The following is a 14362-nucleotide window of genomic DNA, read 5'->3' as shown; positions in this document are numbered from 1 at the left end:
TCAGAACAGTTTAATAATGGAAACCAAGACAAATATAGTAATTTAATGACAACACACAATAAATAACAGTGAGAGCAACAAGAACAGTGAGTACAATAATGAACAGGAGAGAGAGAGAAACCCCTCCACACCCCAACTTTAACATTATAAATCCAAAATGTAATCCAGAGCACCATGAACTCCCAGGGGGAGGGGTTTCCACATTCCTGTATTTATTCCGTGTTCCATCCTGGAGATCTGTGGACTAAGGGAGGCACTGGCTGCTCCTCTGGGCAAGGGAAAGGCTCCTGTGCTATTCCCAGAAACAGAACACCTGGAATTAGTGCCCTGGGAGCCCAGTCCGGTCCTTCCAGTGACTGGGGGTCACCCAAGGGTCTCTGCCTGCATGAGATGAAAATGACATCCTGGTCCAGTGCACTTCCAGCAGGACTGGACACTCCTGGCCACAGTGACCAGTGCATGGAGGCTGGAGCGGTGACAATCCAGGGGGGATTTTAAGTTGGATTCTTGCAGATTTCGTTGTGCAGAAGCTCCTCTTCTTTTTGGTACTTCTTGTTTAAATGTTTCCCCGCTAGAAGAGCTCAATCAGTCTTCTTAATGACCGGATTGCCAGGGGCAGGGAAAACCAAGCAGCATTCCCTGAGCATCTCCATCACTTCCATGTCCACCTGCAGTGAGTGGCCGAAGGCCAGGAGCCAGCCCAGGACAGGCTCAGAGATGAGGCTTCCAACCCAAACCATTCCATGGTGATTCCGTGATCTCTCCCTGCATTGGTTTTGGATTATTTCCTCTCAAATTTAAATTTCCAAATTTAGATGATTTTTTAAAGGAATAATTTTAAATTGTTCCAGGAATATAAAGGGGAGCATTAAACATAACAAGAATCTTTCCTACACCCATCAAATCTTCATTAATTGGAAGCCCATTCCCTCATCTCTGTCCTTGTCTAGCTTTCCTGGAAATCCTTATGATCACAGAGTTTCTCCAAGAGATCTGCTGGGATTACTGGAAGGTTTGCTCTGTCAGAAATCCAGAGGCGCTTACAACACTTGTTCCTCTGCGTCTTTATCCCTTACCGAGGTTTCCCCTAGGGTGGTGCTGTGGGAGAAGTTTGGAATTACTGGAAATGGATCAGCTTCACAGTTTTTCCCCACTGTTTCTCAACTGTTTTGAAGGTTTTGGAATTACCCTCTAATGTGCCCCAGAACGCTGCTGTGAAAGGATCCTGAAAAGAGAAAACCACCTCCAGCAGCAGCCGGAATGATCCCATTTCTGTTCTTACCTGTCTCCAGGCGCTCCTGCCAGAGCTCCCAACAGCCACTGCCGTTCCTACACCAGAGCTGTGGAAGACATTCCTGCTGTCCATGAGGGTGAGGAGGCAGTTTGGGATGTTCCTTGCTGTGGAATCAGACAGCAGAGTGTAAATCATCCTTGCGTCCCCTCCAAGCCAAACCACCCCGTGATTCCATGGTAGGATCAGCACCTATCCCAATTCTGTTCCAGAAACATCCTCCCACTAACCCAGGACTTTCCTTTTTCTGCAGCTCAGCAAGGATGAGTGCCTCAGCATTCCCGGGATGCCTCAGCATTCCCGGGATGCCCCAGCATTCCCGCCATTTCTCAGCATTCCTGGGATGTCTCAGCATTCCCGGGATGTCTCAGCATTCCCTGGGATGTCTCAGCATTCCCTGGGATGCCTCAGCATTCCCGGGATGTCTCAGCATTCCCTGGGATGCCCCAGCATTCCCGCCATTTCTCAGCATTCCCTGGGATGTCTCAGCATTCCCGGGATGTCTCAGCATTCCCGGGATATCTCAGCATTCCCTGGGATATCTCAGCATTCCCTGGGATGTCTCAGCATTCCTGGGATGTCTCAGCATTCCCTGGGATGCCTCAGCATTCCCGGGATGTCTCAGCATTCCCGGGGATGCCGTTCCACGCCGCTCCCGTGGCTCAGCGCCCCTCGGGCTGCAGTGCCGGGCGCTTCCCACAGGGCGGCAGCACCGAGCGCTCCCAGCCCCGGTCGGTCCCGGTGTCCCGGTGTCCCCGGCCGGTCCCGGTGTCCGGCTGTCCCGGTGTCCCGCTGTCCCGCTGTCCCGTGACCGCCACGGGCAGGAATCCCACTGATCCTCTTCATCCCACCCTCAAAGGCACAGGGTCGCAGCATATCCGAGTCCGAATCCTGGCCCCGCACGGGACACCCCAAGAATTCCCCCCTGTGCCCGAGAGCCTTGTCCGGACCCAAACTCTTCCCCAAAGATCCTGAAAACGCAGCGGGGCTGGGAGAAGGATGGCGACGGCGGGTTTTTATCCCAATCTCGTTCTGTAGAGCCGGGATGCGTCGCTGCAGGCCATCCCGCGCACCTCGATGCACATCGTTCTACGGCGCCTTCCCGGCGGCGGCCCCGGTGACCGGCGGAAGCCCCGCCCGACCCCCATTCCCATTCCCGCAGTCAGAGCAGGTTTCCTTCCCGGCTCCAGCCCTGGATTCCCTCGGCAGTCTCAGGTGTCCCGTTCCATAAAGCGAATTATCCACAGTAACGCAGAGCCAGCCCGAGCTGGTCCCTCCGGTGAGCCCCGGTCACCTCATCCTCAGCCCACACTGTGCGATCTCTCCCCTGCACATTAACTCGGAATTTAACCCAAAATGTTCCTTTTGGCCCGTCGAGAATCCGCCCCAGAGCGGCGCCCCGGGTCCCGCTCGGCCGAGGCAACTCCAGTGACCCCAGCCCTCGGGGGACAGCGATCCCTGTGCGGGGACAGCGATCCCTGTGCGGGGACACCCATCCCTGTGCCGGGACAGCGATTCCGGTGCCGGGACACCCATCCCTGTGCCGGGACAGCGATCCCTGTGCGGGGACACCCATCCCTGTGCGGGGACACCCATCCCTGTGCCGGGACACCCATCCCTGTGCCGGGACACCCATCCCTGTGCGGGGACACCCATCCCTGTGCCGGGACACCCATCCCTGTGCGGGGACACCCATCCCTGTGCCGGGACACCCATCCCTGTGCGGGGACACCCATCCCTGTGCGGGGACAGCGATCCCTGTGCCGGGACAGAGATCCCTGTGCCGGGACAGCAATCCCTGTGCCGGGACACCCATCCCTGTGCGGGGACACGCATCCCTGTGCCGGGACACCCATCCCTGTGCGGGGACACCCATCCCTGTGCGGGGACACCCATCCCTGTGCCAGGAACCCCATCCCCCGCGGCCCCGCCGCCCGCCGGGGCTGTCCCGGTTCCCTTCTCGGGGCTCTCCCCGTTCCCCATTCGGGACTATCCCGGTTCCCCGCTGGGGCTGTCCCCGTTCCCCGTTCCCCGCTCACCTCCGAGCCCGGCGCAGCCCCCCGCGCTGTTCCCGGCCCGGCCCCGCTGCTCCCCGCGTTCCGCCATTGCCGCTCCCGGCTCCGCGCCTGCGCCCCGGCGCCTTCCGGCATTTTCCTTCCGGGAGCAGCCGCGGGAGAGAGAAAGATGTTTGTATTTTTAAACCCTCTGGCTCCGTAATCAGAATTGCTTACAGTGTATATCCTGTCCATAACACAGCAGATGCAGGGTTTTAATTCGGAACCAGTTTTCAAATGCATTTCAATTTCCTCAGAATGTATTCGCAGTTTTCAGTATTTTACACACAAACCCCTCATGAATCTTCAGGCGTTTTGGAGCTATAACCTCCCTTTTTCTGGGGGGTCCTCACTCGGGCCCCCTCCTCCCTCACTCACCTGGTCCCCCACCACACTGGGCTGTGCCAAGTGACACCATCACCCTCCAGACTCCCCCAGCCCCGTTTTCCTCCCCACACAAAAAAGGCACAAAACGAGTCCAAGTGCCCTGGCCGGCAGCTCGATGCTTCCATAAAGCCTTTTGCACATGGACATACCCCCAAAAATGGGGGGGAAGTCGAGGGAGGGCAGAGCAGCCCCCAGAAGTCCCCTCAGCTCCTGTCCTGCAGGCCAGTGGCTGCCCCATGGCACAGGCAATGTCCCTGAGGATGGTGCCTCGTCCTGGATTGTCCCACGGGACACTGCAAAGTGCTGGAGGAGAGCAAGTCCCGCTCAGCAAGCACCAAAGCACCCGTGTGTTATCCGCAGCATTACCATTCTGAATCCAAATCCAGTGAAGTTCCCTATCCCAGTTAAATCCAGCACAGCAGCCAGCACACGCTGTCCCTGCTCACCTCACAGCTGGACACCTCCAGGATTCTGTGAGGGACAGGGCCAAAACTCCAACTACAATCCCAAAAATGAACAGGCTCTGCCTTCCCATCACCTCTGAGCCGGGTGACCTTACGGCAGCAGGATAAGAAACCAGTTAGACGGGAATTCCTCTCCGTTACCCTGAGCTGCCTGTGCCTGCCCAAGGCACTGTCCTTGAATTCCTTTCCCAGCAGGGGCCAGTATGACCTTCTCCACCATTTTTCTTGGAATAGCAGTTAGATTGTCAGGGCTGCAGTTTCCTAGAAAAGTCCAAACCAGATACAGCTGGAGAATACCTGGCCAGCAATGGAATCCTCAGGATTCCAGGACCTTGGGTGGAAGATGGAGGTGGTCCCTTCTGGGACACACTGGGATGAATCCCATACAACATCACAGCCTCATGGAGACTGAAGTGCTCCAAGTGGTTCCCAGTGTGAAGAGTGCATATTATATGGCCCTGCTCAAGATATTTACTATATGTGTTATGTTGTACTGATTGGTAATGCTGTATTAATATTTCGATAGTATGGTTAATGTAGGTTTGTAGTTAAAATGTCGTTTTTGTAGTTGAAATAGAAACTATGTGTGTGGGATAATTTTTTCAAGAGAGGAAGGGGGTACTCTCACAGAGATAGCAGACACAGGAGATGTAAATCTTTCAGAGAAAAAGAAATCATTACTCCCTTATCAGAGGAGACCAACTTCTCCTGCCTCGCTCAGCCCTGAAGATGCTGTAGGGATTAAGGGGAAGAAGAGACACTTACCAGAGAGAATCCTTTGTTTGAATGGAATTTATGCACCATGTATGAGATGTATGAATATTCAACAGGCTATTGCATTTAAGGGTCAATCCTCTGTTAACGGGGTCCTTTTTCAGGCCTTATTTGCCCGGAAAAGCACCCAGCCGTCCGTAACTTTGTTTTTATTGTCTCATTGTTTTATTAAAGAAATATGGGTATTGATCTAGTATCGATACCCAACTGTGACGGACAAAAACTCTCTAACAGTTTAAAGTTAGAAAGTGTATGTTTATTACGGCCGGGCAGCACACGGGATAGTTCCCTAATTCGCACTGCGAAATTCACAGGTAATTACAAAGTCTTTTATTTACAAAAGTGTTGAATATCCAAAATACAAATGCATATTCATACCCCTGTCACCTCCCATTCCTCGCTTGGTATGCTAATTGGCAAAAAGGCTATTAAGCATGCGTACTTTGTTTCTTAAAATGAGTCGGGGCTCTATTTTGGGGAGGGGTCACCTAAAATGAGGAAGTAAGATGAGTCTTCCTCGTCCTGACCTTTCTACCTTTTCAATGCATTCGTGACAAATGATTCCTTGGTAGAACTTACAGTTTCCTGTGTTCAATGGGTCCTTTAAGCAGGAAATCTGCAGCTATCTTACGTCTTATTTACCACATTCTGTTTTTCATGACAGGGACAACTACATAAACATAAACCTGACAAGAAATGAGTTACAAGATCCGGGGTAGCTTATCTAAGATCCGGCTTCTGTTAACTGCGAACAAAGATTACCTATCTACTTCAGCTAATTCAGCAACTTATTATCTTAACTTTCCAAAAAATCCTTAGTTCCTCAAAATTAACGTCTCATCATATTGTCCTAACCCTAATTGTCCACATTTTTTATCATTCTAGTTCTATTACTATTTTTATAATCATTTTATTACTATTAAACTTTTAAAGTTTTAAAACAAGTGATTGGTGTTTTTCACACCAGTGATCCCAAATGGAAAATCACTGCCCCTCCTCCCCTGCTGGACACACAGATAAGCCAGCGGGGCTTGGCAGAGCCAGGGTGGCTGTAGGAGTGCAGGTGACCGGAGAAGGACACTGGGAACAGCTAAAAGCAGAGAGGACACCCAGAGAGCCGAATTCCCACAGGACTCTGCCACCCTGAGTGGACCAGCTGGCTCCAGGAGGATGCTTGGCGTGGCTTTGGGCATCGGGGTCCTGCTGGCCCTGCTGGGCCGCACGGCCACCGAGCACTGTGGTGAGTGTCAGCCACCCACGGGGCACCGGGAGAGACCACGGATGGGACACAGGATCCCAGTGACCTCCCCTCTCCTTCCAGTGGCCCCGCAGGACATGGTGTCGCAACTGCTCCAACGCCTGGAGGGATCCGTCAATCTTGAGGAGGCTGCGAATCCCAGTGTCCTGCTGGCCATGAACCTGGCTGGGGGGGACAGCGATGGTGCCACCCACAAGTGGCTGCTCCAGGAGATCAAGGAGGAGGCGGTGAGGAGAGCCCCGAAAGGTAGGGGGGGAAAGGAGGGAAGGCACCAGCTCCTGGGGGCCCAGGCTTCTGCCAGTCCTTGGGGCGCCCAGCCCAGCTGCCCTGTTGTCCCCACAGACATGACCTCGGGACAGGTGGCTCTGCACGTCCTGGCCCTCCTCTCCTCCTGCCAGGATCCCCGGAGTGTCCATGCCCTGGAGCAGACCCTCGACCTGATCCGTGTCCTGCAGCAGAAAACGGATGAGGAGATGGCCAAACTGGGTTTGTTGGGATGTGGGGGCCTGGGGGCGTCACTGTCCCCACACGCCGTCATCTTGCCACTCTTGGCTTCCAGAGACCGAGGGTATTCCCAAAACTACCCTGTACAGCGTGGGCCTGGACACCCTGGCCCTGTGCCTGGCTGAGGCGGGCGGCGCTCAAGGGCCATCGGTGGCCCTGGCCAAGCAGGTGCTGAGCCCTGAGAGCCACCTCTCCACGGGTAAGGAACCCCTCTGCTCCCACATTCCCACTCCTGGGCTCTACCCCGAGCCTCGGCGGTGACTCCGGGATCCCGCAGACACCCGGGCCATGGTGGCGCTGGCGTTGGCCTGTGTCTACAACTACGTGGAGCTCCAGGACGTGCAGCATCTGCTCCGGGAGGCACTCTGGACAGTGAGCAACAGCTTCCTGGATGAGCAGGAGATGGGGAATGGCCTGATTGGGAATATCTACAGCATGGGGCTGGCCCTGCAGGTAGGGGAGGTGCCCGGGGAGTGCGGCGTTACAGGCACCTGGTCCCATTCCCAGGCATGTCGTTCCGCCTCCCCTGCGCTCCACAGGCGCTGGAGGCCACCGGGAAGTTCTACGCCCCACGGAAGTGGGACTGTGCCCAGGCCTTCTCCGTGGTGTATGCCCACGATTACCAGCACCCCATGGCCATCGCCCACGTGCTGCCAGCCCTGGTGGGAAGGTCCTACCTGGATGCAGCTGGCCTGGACTGCGCTGCCACCAAGGACACGTCCCCGAGCCGATGGCTGCCCCTGTCCCCTCTGCTGGGGACACAGGGTGTTCCCAGAGGTACGCTGATCCCACCCGGAGTCCCCCAGGGATTATGTTCCCACCCTGTTCACACCCCCACGCCAGGGGTGCGCCGGGTGCCCACGCTGCCGCTCGCTCCCTGCACAGCCCCCATCCAGGTGTATTACTCCATCACCAACATGCTCCAAGGAAAACACTTCCAGTACTCCACCTCAGTGACAGTCCCAAGTGGGTCCACTCTGCTCCAGGTGATGGAGGTGGCAGCAGAGGAGAACCCCGAGATCTTTAGGTGAGAGCCAGGGCAGCTTTGGGGATTTGGCATTTCCCCACCCAGGCCTGAGCCTCCTCAACTCTCCCGCAGCTTCCAGACGGAGCAGACATCCTGGGGTCCCTACGTGACCTCCATCCACGGGCTGGCTGGCAGCGCGGATGACAGGACCTACTGGCAGTTCCTCAGTGCCGGGAATGCCCTCGACAAAGGTGGGGGAGAGGCCCGGGAACGGGGCTGGGGGGAGGCTGTAGTGGGATCTCCATGTCCCAGCCTCACTCCTCCATCTGCTGCAGGGGTTGGCACCTACAAACCACACGATGGGGAGCACATCCAGGCTGTCTTCAGCACCTACTGACACCACCAAGTCACCCTGGACACCTCCACAGAGCAATAAAGTGCCATTCCAGCATGTCCCCGTGTGTGTGTGTGTGTGTGTGTGTGTGTGTGTGTGTCCCTGGGAGAAAACACGGCTCACAGCCCTTTTGTCTTCTTCCCAGCTTAATTCCATGAGCTCAGCTCCTCTCCTTCTCTTCCCAGCACCACACACAAGCACGGCCTCACCCAAACTCCATGGAGTCAATTCCCCCCTGCACATCAACAAAGCCTTTCCCCAGCAGCCATGGGCTTGCTCCTCCGGCCACATTCCTGTGCTTCAGTCCAACCTATTCCGACCCCTGCACAAGCTCTCGTGGCATTAATCAGATGCAATTATCTCCATTTGATTATTACAATCCCAATTAGCATCAGCCTCGGGCCACCAGTTACATTTTCCCCTGGAAATCCGCAGGTGCTGGCCCGGGGTTGCAGCTGGTTCTGATCCAAATTCTGTGACTCCATCTCCGGCCAGGAGTCACCAGCACCTCCCAGCTGGGTCCCAGCCAGCCCCATTCCCTACTCCCACTGGGCCTTGCTCAGCCAGACCTCCAGCCTGGACCCTTCCCACCCAAACCATTCTGCGAATCCACAGACACCATCTCCAGAAGGAGCTGGCAGGGACGGGATACAGAGTCTTCCAAATGGCCCGAAAACCAGCATCCACCACCTTCCATCATCTCCAGTACGTGTGGTCTTATCCCAGACACCAAACCAGTCGGGAGCATCCTGTCTGACTCAGCCCATGGTGATGGTGGCACCCTCCAGGTCCTTCCCTGACCACAGATTAGCTGGCACTGTGTGGCAGCACCATGGCGGGTGTGGGCAGGCAGGTGACCACAGGATGGCACCAGGAGCAGATAAAAGCAGGGGGCACAGCTGGAGAGACGAGTGCCCGCGGGATTCTGCTTCCCTGAGTGGATCAGCTCTCCTGTGGACAGAGGATGCTCAGCCTGGCTTACAGCATCGGGGTCCTGCTGGCCCTGGCAGGCGCCATGGTCACGCAGGGCTGCAGGGAGTGTCAGTCCTCCTGCAGCGGCACTGCGGACAGACCGGTGACACTGCAGGGGGACCAGTGGATGACACACAGGGCTCCTGGTGACCTGCCCTCAGTGGCAGAGGGGTGCCAGGCTACAGCCACCCACGACCACCTGGTGCAGGAGCTGCTGCAACGCATGGAGAAATCTGTCAAGCTTGACGAGCCACCGAACCCCAGCATCCTGCTGGCCATGAACCTGGCTGGAGCCACTCACGGCCACATCCACAGATGGCTGCTCCGGGAGATAAAGAAGAATGCAGTGGAGAGAGCCCGGACAGGTGGAGAAGGGAGAGGAGGAGAACCCAGGGCAGGGGAGAGGGTGTACCTGATCCCAGAAGACCCCCTAGTGCAGGCTCAGCACCGCCAGCTCTTGGGGTGCCACATCCCATCCCACCACTCTATCCTCTTGTCCCCACAGACATGACCTCAGGAGAAGTGGCTCTGTACATCCTCGCCCTCCTCTCCTCCTGCCAGAACCCCCGGTGTGTCCATGCCATGGGGAAGACCATCAACCTGATCCCCATCCTGAAGCAGAAAATGAATGAGGAGATAAACAAAAAAGGTACACAGGGACATGAGAGAAGAACTGGGAGGACTGGGGGGGTGTCACCCTCACTGCACCCTGTCAGCTCACCTCTCTTTGCCTGGCAGTGATCACCTGGTACGGAGAGAGCCTGGACATTCTGGCCCTGTGCCTCTTGAAGGAATACGACAACCAAGATGCGGTCGGGGCCGTGGCCAAGGAGTTGCTGAACACCGGGAGCTCCCTCTGTGTGGGTAAGGCAAGCCTCCCGCCCTGCCATGCCCTCTCCGCTCCCAGAGGGGTTTTTGGGGTGCTGGCAGTGACACCTGGATCCCACAGACACCCAGGCCATGGCGGTACTGGCGCTGGTGTGTGCCTACAACCACACAGACAAGCAGCATCTGATCCATGACGCGCTAAAGGCTGTGACCAACAATCTCCTGGATGAGCAAAAGAAGGGCAATGGCACGATCGGGAATATCTACAGCATGGGGCTGGCCCTGCAGGTATGGAGAGGGGCTGTGGGGTCACAATTCCGCTCCTGGGCTGCTCCTGCCACCTTCCACCTCCTCCGCAGGCTCTGGAGACCTCGAGTGAGTTTTACGCCCCTCGGAAGTGGGACCGTGCCCAGGCCTTCAGCGTGGTCTACAACCACAGCTACCAGCAGCCCATGGCCATGGCCCAGGTGCTGCCTCCCCTCGTGGACAAGTCGTACCTGAATGCAGGTAGGTGGGGCTGTGCTGCCACCAACGGAATGACCCCGAGCCAACAGCTGCCCCTGCCTCCAATGCCGGGGACATTCGGGGTTCCAACCTGGAGCTGACCCTGTGGGGATGATACTCCTGCCCTATGCCAAGTGGCGTGTGCCAGGTACCCACCCTGCCCCCCTCCCCGCCCACAGCTCCCATCACAGTGCAGTTCTCCATCACCAACACGCTGAAGAATTACTTCCACTACTCCACTTCGGTGTGTGTCCCAGATAACTCCACGCTGCTTGATGTGATGAAGGTGGCAAGGAGTGAGAAGCCCGACATCTTCTGGTGAGAGCCAGAGGGTGGGAGAGAAGGGGAGGTGTGTGCATCCCCCCACCCAGCTCTGAGCCCACTCCCTTTGCCGGCAGCTTCAAGACGGAGCACAAATCCCGGGGTCCCTATGTGACCTCCATCCATGGGCTGGCTGGCAACACAACCAAAAGGACCTACTGGCAGTTCTTCAGCTGCTGGAGTCCCCTCCAGGAAGGTGGGCACCAAGGGGGGATGTGGGGCACAAGGGGCTGTGCTTGGGGGTCTCCATGTCCCACCCTCACTCCTCCCTCTGCCGCAGGGGTTGGCACCTACAAGCCAAAAAACTGGGAGCACATCCAGGCTGTCTTCAGCACCTACTGACAACACCCAGTCACCCTGGACACCTCCACGGAGCAATAAAGTGCCATTCCAGCATGTCCCCGTGTGTGTGTGTGTGTGTGTGTGTGTGTGTGTGTCCCTGGGAGAAAACATGGCTCACAGCCCTTTTGTCTTCTTCCCAGCTTAATTCCATGAGCTCAGCTCCTCTCCTTCTCTTCCCAGCACCACACACAAGCACGGCCTCACCCAAACTCCATGGAGTCAATTCCCCCCTGCACATCAACAAAGCCTTTCCCCAGCAGCCACGGGCTTGCTCCTCCAGCCACATTCCTGTGCTTCAGTCCAACCTATTCCGATCCCTGCACAAGCTCTCGTGGCATTAATCAGATGCAATTATCTCCATTTGATTATTACAATCCCAATTAGCATCAGCCTCGGGCCACCAGTTACATTTTTCCCCGGAAATCCTCAGGTGCTGGCCTGGGGTTGCAGCTGGTTCTGATCCCAATTCTGTGACTCCATCTCCAGCCAGGAGTCACCAGCACCTCCCAGCTGGGTCCCAGCCAGCCCCATTCCCTACTCCCACTGGGCCTTGCCCAGCCAGACCTCCAGCCTGGACCCTTCCCACCCAAACCATTCTGCGATTCCACAGGCACCATCTCCAGAAGGAGCTGGCAGGGACGGGATCCAGAGTCTTCCAAATGGCCTGAAAACCAGCATCCACCACCTTCCATCATCTCCAGTACGTGTGGTCTTATCCCAGACACCAAACCAGTCAGGAGCATCCTGTCTGACTCAGCCCATGGTGACGGTGGCACCCTCCAGGTCCTTCCCTGACCACAGATTAGCTGGCACCGTGTGGCAGCACCACGGCGGGTGTGGGATGTCAGGTGTTCCATTGGAGATGACATTCCTGCCCTGTGCCAGATGGGATGTCCCAGGTATCCAGTCTGCCCCTCTGCCCCCTGCTAAATCTCATCTTGGTGCAGTTCTCCATCACCAACACTCTCCACCTCCACCGCTCTGCCTCAGTGGTTTGGTTGTTTGCCCTTAGTAGGATTCACAGGGTTCAGTTTCTTCACAGGGTGTGGCACAGCCCTGGGTTGGATTCAGGATGGGAATGCTGTGGATAAGAGATGGTTTGGAGGTCGGTGAGCTTTTCCTCCTCCAGCACCCTGCAGCATCCCATGGGACAATCCATGCTTCCAGCTCTGTCAGCCAGGAGGTGAGACCATCATCCTCCTCCTCATCCCTCTGTCCTACTTGGCTGAGGATCTTTCCATCTGTTCTGCTCCAGAGGGCCACCAGTGCCCACATGGAGCCCCTCTGAGTGGAAGCACTGGGATGCCCTGGGGCTGCGAGCGCTGCTCCGTGAGGTCACAGAGGCGTCGCTGTGACACCAGCACGGCGTCTCCACGGGACCCGTGCCGCCAGCCCGGCTCCCGGCGCGGCCGCCATGGGACACCACGGATGAAGCCATGAGCTTCCTGCTGCCCGCGCTCGTCCTGCTGGCGGCCGGCACCGCCGTCCTGCTGGCCGTCCGCGTCCTCGGGAGCCGGGCCGGGGGATCCTGGCGGGGCCGAGCCGCCCCGGGGGCTCCCGGATCCCCCCCGGCCGAGGAGGAGGAGGAGGAGGAGGAGAGCCCTTCCCGCGGCCCCGCCGCCCCCGGGAGCGGCCCGTACCTGCCCTGCGGCTGCGGCCCCCGCTGCGGCCCCTGCGCGGCGGCGGCCCGGGAGCTGCGGGACCTGGTGACGCCGCTGTGGCCCGGGCCGTGCTTCCCGCGGGACCCGGAGGTGTGGCAGCAGTGGTGGCGGGACCTGGAGCGGCTGCTGGAGCGAGGCCGCCTGCCCTGCTGCGCCTCCTCCAGCTCCTCCAGGAGCCCCCGGCATTCCCAGAGCCGGCACCCAGCAGGACCACCGATGGGTTGGAAAACATCGGGTGCTGGAAAAGGCTCGGTCTTCCGCAGAACCCGACGCTGGCTGAGATCCTCCACCCTTCCAAGAATGTCTATCCCTCGGAGAGGCTCCATCCAGACCCTCTGTGACCCGTGTTGTGCTCCCACTGGAACCCGGCCCGTTCCTGCCAAGAAGCAGGTGGAAGTGTCCTGGAGCCGCCGGTGCCCGATCCACAGCTCCCGGGATCCTGCGGTGGAGCCATCCGAGCAGACTCTCCGCACGCTGCTGGACGAGAGGCTCCAGAGGGAAAGGCAGCTCCTCCCGTGTCCAGGATGCTCCCTGGAGCTGGCTGTGAAGGACGAGGCTCAGGAAGATCTCCACACCTGGGATATTTATAGCGAAGATCTCCACCCCTGCCAGAGCCTCCATGAGATCTGCTGGACTCCGGATGGAGGAGCCCCCGCGGACAGGTCTCCCTGCTGCCTCGGAGCCGTGGCATTCCACAGAACCCACCAGATACCCACAGCCAGGAAAAGCCTGGAGATACAACGAGGAGCCCAAGCCATTGCAGCAAAGCAGCGCCAGCAGCAGGAAGTGTCCTGGAGCCACAGGTGCCCAACGCACGGCTCCCGGGACACCGCAGCAGTGCCGCAGGAGAAAACCCTCCGGGCAGTGCTGGACAAGAGGCTCCGGCGGGAACGGGAACGACCCCTTTTCAAGGGAGCTCTCGGGAGATGGCTCTCACGGCTCGGCATGCAACTCGTGGGCAGCAGCTGGCACACTCCATAGCGTTCTTGGTGCTGCATAAATTTGGGGTTCCCCCAAAAGCTGTCTGAGAGCTCCCACTGTTCTGCTTTCCACTGGGAGAGGGCTCCTTTCTTCCCAGGAGCTGGTGCGTGTCGGGTTTGGATTCAGGGTGGGAATGCTGTGGGTTAACACGTGGGCTGTGCGTGGCCCAGCCAGCCGGAAAACCGGGGTGAAGAAGTCGAAAATTCAATTAATTTGAACTAAGAGGTGGAAAAAGGGAAAAGGTAGAGAAGTATTCCAGTCTTCCCATGGGGAGACCACCCACGACCGAGAGCCCCAAATCGCCCGCGCCCTCTCTGATTGGCCCCACTGGGTCCCTAACTTCCCACATCACCTGCTCCCAGGATAAAGAGCGGAACTGGAATTCACTGATCATAACATCAGTGTCAGAAGCAATGGGAATCCTTGTTTGGAATGAGAAATGGAGGAAAAACGGAGTGAAATACCATGAAGCACCAGGTAGGGAGAGGGTGGTGGAAAAACAGCTTTTAGAATTGGTAAATTTTCCAGACCTATTTCCTATTATTATTATTATTATTATTAAATCGGTTTTTGTCCCTCCACCACAATTCCTGTACCTATGAAGATATTTGGAGGTAAAAGAGGAACACTTAACTTAAAAACTTCAGGGGGGGAAAAAAC

The 14362-nt window shown here is 57.2% G+C and overlaps 2 protein-coding genes and 1 long non-coding RNA gene across 4 annotated transcripts; 2 read left to right on the top strand and 1 right to left on the bottom strand.

Annotated features, from left to right (window-relative positions):
* Positions 1–3413, bottom strand: LOC120753811 (uncharacterized). The gene is made up of 3 exons (XR_005701226.2): positions 3331–3413; positions 1283–1398; positions 1–1098 (listed from the first exon to the last, which is right to left on the bottom strand). It is a non-coding gene; the product is annotated as an uncharacterized LOC120753811 (long non-coding RNA).
* Positions 3414–6043: 2630 nt separating this feature from the next.
* LOC120753734 (cobalamin binding intrinsic factor-like) lies at positions 6044–8150 on the top strand. 2 transcript variants are annotated; one of them, XR_005701207.2, is made up of 9 exons: positions 6044–6210; positions 6292–6474; positions 6571–6714; positions 6788–6931; positions 7010–7185; positions 7272–7509; positions 7629–7759; positions 7832–7950; positions 8035–8053. XR_005701207.2 is itself a non-coding variant. In XM_040066404.2 (9 exons), exons 1-9 carry the CDS (start codon positions 6141–6143, stop codon positions 8094–8096), a joined length of 1278 nt encoding a protein of 425 aa, XP_039922338.1. In that variant the 5' UTR covers positions 6044–6140; the 3' UTR covers positions 8097–8150. The 2 variants fall into 2 exon arrangements, 1 of the variants encoding a protein (XP_039922338.1); XM_040066404.2 differs by having other exon boundaries at positions 7618–7759; positions 8035–8150.
* A 907-nt stretch (positions 8151–9057) lies between these two features.
* LOC120754257 (cobalamin binding intrinsic factor-like) lies at positions 9058–11060 on the top strand. Its single transcript, XM_040067614.1, has 9 exons — positions 9058–9133; positions 9251–9430; positions 9571–9714; positions 9804–9929; positions 10015–10181; positions 10253–10480; positions 10546–10715; positions 10796–10914; positions 10999–11060. Exons 1-9 carry the CDS (start codon positions 9058–9060, stop codon positions 11058–11060), a joined length of 1272 nt encoding a protein of 423 aa, XP_039923548.1.
* The last annotated feature ends 3302 nt before the right edge of the window (positions 11061–14362 follow it).

Source organism: Hirundo rustica, chromosome 6, assembly GCF_015227805.2.
Source record: "Hirundo rustica isolate bHirRus1 chromosome 6, bHirRus1.pri.v3, whole genome shotgun sequence".
Classification (NCBI taxonomy): Eukaryota; Metazoa; Chordata; class Aves; order Passeriformes; family Hirundinidae; genus Hirundo; species Hirundo rustica.
This window is presented reverse-complemented; position numbering and strand designations above follow the sequence as displayed.

Bases quoted from the DNA above. Each gene is read 5' to 3' on its own strand.
- LOC120753734 (XM_040066404.2), top strand. From the start codon at position 6,141: ATGCTTGGCGTGGCTTTGGGCATCGGGGTCCTGCTGGCCCTGCTGGGC. The intron at 7,186-7,271 runs GTAGGGGAGGTG...TGCGCTCCACAG, and splicing joins GCATGGGGCTGGCCCTGCAG to GCGCTGGAGGCCACCGGGAA. The intron at 7,951-8,034 runs GTGGGGGAGAGG...CATCTGCTGCAG, and splicing joins CGGGAATGCCCTCGACAAAG to GGGTTGGCACCTACAAACCA.
- LOC120754257 (XM_040067614.1), top strand. From the start codon at position 9,058: ATGCTCAGCCTGGCTTACAGCATCGGGGTCCTGCTGGCCCTGGCAGGC. The intron at 10,182-10,252 runs GTATGGAGAGGG...CCTCCTCCGCAG, and splicing joins GCATGGGGCTGGCCCTGCAG to GCTCTGGAGACCTCGAGTGA. The intron at 10,915-10,998 runs GTGGGCACCAAG...CCTCTGCCGCAG, and splicing joins CTGGAGTCCCCTCCAGGAAG to GGGTTGGCACCTACAAGCCA.